Source organism: Octodon degus, unplaced genomic scaffold (assembly GCF_000260255.1).
Source record: "Octodon degus isolate 3935 unplaced genomic scaffold, OctDeg1.0 scaffold00035, whole genome shotgun sequence".
NCBI classification, from domain to species: domain Eukaryota; kingdom Metazoa; phylum Chordata; class Mammalia; order Rodentia; family Octodontidae; genus Octodon; species Octodon degus.
In genome coordinates, this window is record NW_004524611.1 from 7528243 (window position 1) to 7537193 (window position 8951).

Here is an 8951-nt window from a genome sequence, read left to right on the forward strand (position 1 = left end):
GCGCGCCAATCCTGCTTCTCCAGCTCCGGCGCCAGAGAGAGAGAGGTGTGTGTGGCCAGCTCAGCCCACCAGGGGTCGGGGCTGGCTGGCATGTGGTGCTGGGGGATTGAACCGCTCCCTGATGCCTTGTCAAGCTTGTTCCAAATAGGTGCTTTAGACCACTGAGCCATCTCTCCAGCCCTGTACCATATATTTTAAAAAATAAAGCTGATGTAAAATACATTCTTAGAATTTGCAGTTAGACAGTCATCAGAAGATATTACTTGTTATTTGTAGATGGCTCTGGTTTTATTTTATTTTTTAATTTTTTTTCCATAATTTTATTGATAAACAAATAGCAATGAGACAGCTTCAATTCAAATTGTTAAGACAGTTTCAATAGTTAACACATTGCAAACATTCTTCCTAGTGGTTAATTGCTGTACAAGATGCGGACATGATATCCTATTTACAAACATCATTAGAACAAATTACTCTATTCATTAAGATTTTTTTTTCATAATTTTATTGATAAACAAATAGCAATGACGGCTCTGCTTTTAGCCTGTTCCATGTAGTATTGACTTGATAGTGTAGGGTGTTTTTTTTGAGACAGCTTCTCATGGTGTCCTCTCCATCTGGAAGAGAGCTGTGCTTGCCACACACCCTGTTGTGCACTGCTGGAATCATGAGGGAGCACAAGCCTGAGGCCTGTCCTCAGAGGCTACGACTCATTGCTTTAGGGAACAGCCTGGACACTGGCATTGTCAGAGCAGTTCCAGTCTAGCTGGGCTTGGGACACTGTTGTGTGTGAGCAGTTCCAAGCTGGTCTGCTCATGGAGCCCCTGGACATCGCCTGTTGGTGCCAGAGAGTGTATGTACTTTCCTTGCTCTGGGCTGTGGCCTAGATTTTGGAAAAATTTAAATGCCCCAGTGAGTTTAATGTGCAGGCAAGTTTGGGGTCCTGGAGTTTCTGTGGTAGTTTTCAGCTTTCTTTGTACATTAGAACCACTTCCAGAACTGGGTTTTTGTTGTTGTTTGCTTTCTTTTCCCTTTTGCTTTGAGAAAAGCGTCTCATTAACTTCTGGACTCCAGCAGGCCTTGCCCTTTCCAGTAGTGGGGACTATAGGCAGGCACCGCCAGGTTATCTGAAGATCTTATAAGCCTTTGCTGTGAGGCCTGCACACTCCGATGAGGCAGAATTGGTGGCAGTGGACCCAGGGCTTTGATAGCTCAGTAGAATAATCACTAGTTTCCTAGTGATTCCAGGGTAAAGTCAAAGAAGTGAACTTGCAGTCTCTTCTTCTCTGTAGCTTGCTTGGCCAAGTCCTCTCAGCTTCCCAGTGCAGAGTCCTGGGAATGCGTGGGCAGGGGATTGTGTAGCAGAGGCCCTTCTCCAGGTGGAGATCGTGGGCCTCCTTTCCTAGGCAACATGAAAGACAGCAGAACTAAGAAATCATGGGAAATGATGTAGCCTGCTGTCTAGGTAGTTGGCCACCTGAGTTAAGTTTTGCTTTCCCTGATTGGATTAACTGGTGTAGTTCACTGCATTCTAAAACTAAAAATCAGTTATTGACTGATCGTTCTGATTTAGTATTTCTAGTTCCTACTTTTGTATTCTTTGGCATCAGAAAATGAATTTGCCTTCAAAATCAAAGAATCAGCAAGCAAAATGTAACTGATCTCCTCTTTCTGTACCATGTGTAGCCTGTTTCTCTTTCTTTGCCCTCTAGGGGTACCAGGTGTCAAAGCAGCGCGCTTTGAGGAAGGACTGCAGGTGAAGCACTGCGCCTTGTCCCTTGTGGGAGAGCCTATAATGTACCCAGAAATCAACAGGTTCCTGCAGCTTCTCCACTGCTGTAAAATCTCCAGCTTCCTTGTCACCAACGCTCAGTTCCCTGTGGAAATCAGGTGAGTCGGAGTGGTCCAGTGTGTCGAGCTCGGCGCTCAGGTCTGTGCTTGGCCGCAGTAAAACTGACTGGCTTTTATATATTCTCGGAGTGTGTATTTCCTTACTATGTGCAGATGTGGAGTTTTGAGAGGGGGCGTGGTTTGGCTTGTCTAAATCCACTCTAATGGGAGCATAATCTTAGTAAAAAGAGAAAACAGGCACAAAACATTACTGGGGGATTCAAAAGAAGATGTAACCCCCCTTTTTCTTGTGAGAAACAAGTAACTTTCCAGAGAAATTGTCATTAAATTTAGATGTAAAGCGTGGCTGGAGCTGGGCATGGTGATTCATGTCTATAGTGCCAGTCCTCAGGAGGCTGAGGCAGAACAGTTGCTGAGAGTTTGAGGTCAGTTTGTGCTGCATAGTGAGATCTTGTCTCAAAAAATCAGAAAAAAGGGGGCCAGGGAGATAGCTCAGTAGAATAAGCACCTGCCTGGCAAGTGCGGGGTCCTGAGTTCAATCCCTGGTACTACAAAAATAAAAAATAAAAAATAAATGAAAAAACAAAACATGGCTAGGATTGGTACATAAGCATTTAGAAAACTGTAATTATTGTTTTTTAAAATAAGGAACCTCTTGAGAAAGACATGGTGTTAGGGTATTTGTCATAGTCATTATGTAAATATAAGTCACGTAGACCACAGAGTATGCATAAGAGACTGACGGCTGGAAATCAAACTGGAAAGTTAGGGAACAGACTATAGAATAGACTTCTGGTGCTGTTATTTATTTTATTTTTTTTAAATTTTTGAGTCAGGGTCTTGCTCTGTAATTCAGGCTGTAAGTAGCCCAGGCTAGCCTTGAACTCGAGGCAATCTTTCTGCCTCAGCCTGCTTAGTGCTGGCATTACACACTTGCACCAACATGCCTGGCCCATTGCTATTGTTTAGAAAGCTTGGTTTTTGCCTATGAAGCTCCTAGCAGGGTACAAAATGGGACACAGAGGATGCGGGAATGTGGATAGGAGGTCATTATGTTTGTTTCGATAAGAGCTATGAATGGGAAGCAAGATAATGAGGAATCTTAAAAAAAAAAAAGGCACAGTTGAAGTGTAATAGATAAGATGGGCAAAAGCTTGTGTGTGAGACGGTTGCAGAGGAAGGCTAAGTAATTAAATGAGAATACTAGCCATCCCCAGCCGGAATTGTGTTGGGAGGGAGCAGGTTTGGGAGGTGGGGGGAGATGAGGTGACTCAGAGGGAGTGCTGCCACGTGGCTGTGGTCAGAGGCCAGTTGCTCCGAACCTGGACAGACAGTTTTAAAAATGGAAGGATTAGTTCTTCGAGGAACAATATTGAAAGAAAGGGACGTTGGTGTTTTTGATAGTGCTGGCCTAGAGCATGGTAGACACTCTACAACAGTTATGTCACCAGCGCATTTTTGGATGTTTAAAGCTCCCAGAAGGTCCTGATTTAATGGTTTAGAGATTAGTTATAAAAGATAGGTGGCATGATTTTTAAGTTCTTTTCTGGGCTTAAAAAAAAAGCACGTAAAAAGAATATATGGCCTCATGGTTTGGACACCACGTCTGTGAATAAGGTGGGTGAAAATGCAGTGCCGTGTTTTTATACCCACCTTTTTGTTGGTGGCACTCAGCATCGGTGGTCACCATATTTTTGATCATAGTTTGTACAGACAGAAAAGCACACTTCCAGCCCTGCTTCAGAAAGTGTCAAGAACTATGGGAGAAGTGTGTTCAAGGCCAGAGGGAGTATTTTGGGGGATTCTCGGCAGTGTGTCTTTTACTGTAGTAATTTAAACAAATATTTAACTGTCACTATATGTAAATCATTGTGTCACTTTCTTTTCTATCATCTCCTATGCATGACTGTACACTTCTCTAATATGAGCTAAAGACTCTCTTTATGGCCCAAGAGAAAACAGAAAAATAGTTCTTTAGGTAGAGAGAGCGTTATTTCTGTTAATTAATAAGGACCAAATAGCAGTTGTCTTTGATATCTTTCTTACAGAGAAAAAGAGGCCATAGATGAAGGTCGTACAGAGGTTGTGAACTTCGAAGTTCCCCGATGTTCTCGGTGCCACTGTACGCCGCACATCAGCTCCTACAGTTCAGCTGCTAGGTGATCCTCTTGCAGTCATTTTTAAGGCATTTTCATGATGCTGCCTGGTGGTTGGGTGGCTTATTGTGCTTTTAACTTTTTAAAATTGAGAAACATTTTTTTCCTGCAATTTTTCCCATACTCTGTCATCTTTTGTGGAGCTTTTTGGCTTTGTCACCTGATCTTCCCATGACCCACATGCAGGCATCCTGCCTGGTGGCCTTTTCAGAGTCCTTGTGCCAGGGCGGCTCAGCCTCTCTTCTGTGCAAGGCAAGTGGCTCCTGGGTGGCCGTTCTCTTCCTGCCGGGAGATTTCACAGGAGGGGCCTGAGAGAGCCAGCGTCATGCAGGTCTCTGTTGGTTGCTGGTTGGGAGGGCAACAGGGGAGGCTGTCGCACAGTCTCAGTGCTTTATGCTTGTGTTAACTGAGACCAATTCAAGAAAGTGGGAAGAATGTGTAAGGTGATGCTAGTGACTGGATAAGAGAAAAGCGATTCTCCAGAGAAAAGCCCTCCTGGATGAACTCCAAGTGCTTTTGTAGTGCTCTCTTGATAAGAATGAGACATATATCCACTATCTTGGGCTTGGCCGGTAGCTGCACTGCTCACACTGTTGTTTAGCCCATCGCCCTGCGGATCAGCTGCATCTTGTGGCACCGGCCGCCTCTGCTGGCCTCAGTGTCGCTCGGGTGTGTGGTTAGCTGCTGGGTATCTGGGGTGGCTGGTTTAGGATGGCCTTTCTGGGTCCCGGCATCAATTCATGTGGCCTCCTGCCCTCTGGTGGGGTTCTCTGAACTTGGTTCAGTGGTGGCAGTGTTCAGAGAGCAGCAGGAGGGAGCAAGCCCAGAGCAGAAACATCTTCTGGCTCTGCCCACACCACGTGTGCTCACTGCCACAGCAGGTCTCCTTCATGCGCTTAGAGTCCTGGAGAGGGCGCTCAGAGCTGTAGGGCGAGGGAGCAGGGCCACAGGGAGAGGAGGGGCGCAAGCACATGTAGCCCAGAGGGGCGGTGCTTACTGTGAGGTGTAGTCCTAAATCTGGGGGTGGGTCCAGAGTTTCAGAAAATTAATCAGGAGAAAGTGAAGAGTTGTGCGGTTGCCCCAGAGGTGTGAAGTCCATTTCATCCTCAAACCCAGAGGTCTTAAGCTAGCAGTGAATAAGAGGTAGGTTATTATGATTATGATTATGATGATTATTATTTTTGTATTGTGTTTAAAAGCTTTTATGTTTCATTTTGAGCTAACATTTAAAATCAAGAGGTTTTGCATAAAGTCTGAGCTTTTGGCTTTTGAAAAAAGGATGATATGGCCACCCCTGTCAAGGTGGTGCTCATCGTCCTCGGGAGGCTGTGCTTTTCAGTCTGCTGTGCTCTTCGCACTCCTCCTGTCGCCTCAGCCCTGGACCCCAGGGTCACCTGCCACTTGTCAGAGAAATTGCACTGTGGATTTCTTATAGAACAGAAACCTCTGTCACCATTTCTGTTTCTTTTCTTTTTCTTTTTTTTTTTGTGGAGCCGGGGATTGAACTCAGACCCTTGTGCTTGCCGGGGAAGCACTTATTCCACTGAGCCATCTCCCCGGCCCCTGCTGTCACCATTTCTAACAAAAGAGGAATAATGAAAGGTATACACCAAGTACCACTTGGTTCCAGAAAAATGAAGGAAAGTGCATTACTTTTGAGTAAGGAGATAATCTTCTTGTGTGTGTCATATGCGATCTGAATTTTGCTGTACAGATAACTTTTTTCCCCTCCTAAAAGTGGCTAACGAGCTGGATGTGGTGGTGCAGGCCCTTATCCCAGCACATGGGAGGCTGAAGCAGGAGGACCTCAAGGAGTTTGAGGCCAGCCTGAACTACATAGTGAGACGCCCTCAGGAAGTACCAAAACGAACAAAGAAACATCGCAGAGGTAGAAACTCCACAGCACTGTGAAGTTTTCTCCCTACAAGAGACCCAAGAAAACAAGTTTGTTCTTACCTGTGGGCATTCGAAGTGCTTGTGTGTTGTCTTTTTGAGGGTGTGGGCCAGCTGGACAGGCATTTGTGCACTGATGTTTAGTGCCATCTTCAGTCCGCTTTTACTCTCATTTTATCATAGTTTTCTTACCTACCTTATTTTTTATGTTTCTGTGTTGCTGTGGATGGAACTCAGGGCCTCACACAGGGTAGGCACCCACTGAGCTATCTGTATTCTCAGGCCTATTTTTAAATTGACATTTAAAATATTGTAATTTTTAGTGTGTAGGGAGCAGCGCAAGGAGGAGACACTGGAAGGAGGAGAGCCTGCTGTAGATCTGGGCTCATTCATTCTTTGGACCACACAGTGCAGGCTCAGATTTCTTTACTTCCAGGAAGAAAACAAAAATGATGCCTTGCATCCTGGCGGTTCATTTAGGAGTCTGAAATGAGAGACTTCTTTCCAAGTTGAACATGGCTAATCGAGGAACAGTAACACTTCACGGGCCAAATACTGGAAGTTAAAGTTGCCAGCTCAAAGTAGTACTTCCCGGAGAGTGTGCTGTCGGCAGATCAAGCCTATTGCTTTCTTTTGTGAAAGGCCGGTGTCATGAATTTCAAGAAAGTTCCGTTGAGGCTGCTTTTCCAACCCAAGCTGTGTCTTGATGACACAACAGTGAAGTTTAAATATGGGCTACAGCTGGTCAAGAGAGATGCCATGGCCCGGCACTAGTGTGCAACAGCAGCTTAGGTTGTATTTGGTGCCACCAATGAGGAATCTTTTGCAAGAGCAAAACATGGGGTTAAAGAACTCCAGAGGAAGCAAGTCCTAACTAGCCTTATCAGGAAACAAGGTGGATCTAGCAAACAAAAGAGCTGTAGATTTTCAGGAAGCACAATCCTATGCAAATGACAGCAGTTTATTATTAGTGGAAACTCAGTAAAAAGTCAATGAATGCAAATGAAATATTTGCAGCAATAGCTACATAGTTGCCAAAGAATGAACCACAGACTCCAGGAGCAAATTCTGCGAGAGGAAGAACAGACTTCCCTGAACCTACACAGCCAGCCACACAGAAGTCAGTGTGTAGTAACTAAGCCTCCAGTTTGAACTAGCTGGAGTGGTCTGCTTCGTAAATGTTAATAGCAGTGGAATTGGAGCATTTAGTGGGACTCCCAAAAGACAGGAGGCTTGTGATAGAGTCAAATGTCTAATACAGACTTATTTTAAGTGTTTTGAACTTGATATTTAATAATATGCATGTGTTCCCCTGACTACTGTTTCAGCAACAGAAAGGGAAAGTGAGATCTGAGTCTCCTTGTTTCACTGGACAGTTGGAGGTCTTCATTTCTCATCATCGGAAATAAAGACAAGTGGCTGTCTGGACCCACAGCTAACCGTCGGTCTCTCCAAACTGAAACACTAGTCATGCGTGAAAAAATCAGAAATGATTAATTTGGCCTTTCTGAAAAACATTTTCAGAAAGATTGTAAATATATTTATGCTTAGCTAAAGTATTCAGACAAACTTTCTTCTGTTATCTAAGGTGTACATTCTACCTTTTAGTAAGTCAACTACAAGAAAACAGTCCCACATCTCCAGGAAGAAAAGAAATATTAGTAGCATGTAGCTTATATCCTGTCTTACTGTTTTTCTAAATGGGCTAAAGAAGTCAAATAGAATATGAAAACTAATAAAGGCATTTTAATGAATAATGTCCCCTTTATGTGAGCTCTTCAAAAAATGAAGCAAACCAGGTATCAAACTTACTTTTTAAATCACTGCAGGCCACTGCAGAGGTCTTGCTTGGGTGCAGAGAAGAGGCTTTTGTTCCCTTTGGATGTCATACAGTCAGTGCACTCACAGTTATGTACATTGATACGTGATTGATTTAAATTTTACCTCCAGCTGTAGTGTAAATAGGGCACTACATTGTAGCCTCCATGTATTTTTTTTCTGTAATATTTAAGAGTTGCTTGAAAGTACTTGAAATGTACAGTTACTAAAACAGCTCATTCTTTCTCTCATGCTTCGAAAGAAGGGGCTTCAGCTCCTGCATGGCCAGAATCATAAGAAGCAATGTATCTGTAATGTATAACATAGTTATTACAGCATTAGTAACAATCTTGCGGTCTTGCTTTTCAGTCTACTTTATTTTGATAAGTTTGTATATTGCACTGATTTTTAGGTATTTTCATGATATGAGATCTATGTCAGATGATTTAGTGCATTTAAGTGTGGAACTCTCGGCAGACCTCTTGTACATTTTACAGTAATTCACAATTAGCAAACAGTCCACTAGTGTTTAGTTTTATATTGAAGTGCTCAGGTTGGAATAAAGAGGTAAAAAGGTGAAAAAAAATAGTAGTTTTTCTGGTTGTTCTTACAAATGCTATTTATTATAAGAAGATAGCACTGTGTTTTTGTTTTGAGGTACTAGGGATCGAACTCAGGACTTTGAACTTGCCAAGAAGGTACTTATTGCTGCTGAGCTATCTCCCTGGCTCAGTAGCGCTGTGTTTGACATTTGACTGTGGCTCGATTCACGTTTCACCTCTCATGTCCCCTTGCCTTGTCTGATGTATTCCAGGATATATTAACTTTTGAGCGGTTTTTTCATTGAAGCTGCCAGTAAGCTTCATTCTTTCTTTTCCTGTTTTCATTTTTATTTTTCTTTTACTTGATTCATGTTTGGTTTTCTTTTTGCTAAGGCCTTCACTGTGTGTTAGAGAACCTCTATAAATTGCGAGATTGCACATAGTAGATGATTAGTAAATGAAGAGACTGATGAATTTTAACAAAAAGTTTTGTTGTATGTGTGAGTTCAAAAGAATTTATGGTAAACAGCTACACTGAAATGAATGTAGATTCTAAATACCATTTTTTTAAATGGTTAGTACATTGTGTATTGTTATTGCCAAAGTAGTTTCTCATATTACAAGATATAGGCAAGAAATAATAAGCAAATAACATAGGTACAAACCTCTTTTTTTTTTTTTTAAGTCAACA

At 42.9% G+C, this 8951-nt stretch overlaps 1 protein-coding gene and 1 pseudogene across 2 annotated transcripts in view; both read left to right on the forward strand.

Annotated features, from left to right (window-relative positions):
• LOC101592786 (S-adenosyl-L-methionine-dependent tRNA 4-demethylwyosine synthase) overlaps positions 1-8951 on the forward strand; it is a 203784-nt gene that overhangs the window by 85019 nt on the left and 109814 nt on the right. For both annotated transcript variants that reach the window (XM_023714443.1, XM_023714441.1), the window contains exon 12: positions 1713-1890. In XM_023714443.1, the coding sequence (XP_023570211.1) occupies positions 1713-1890 (178 nt within the window). The remainder of the gene's footprint in view (positions 1-1712; positions 1891-8951) is intronic.
• Positions 6416-7039, forward strand: LOC105742070 (annotated as a pseudogene).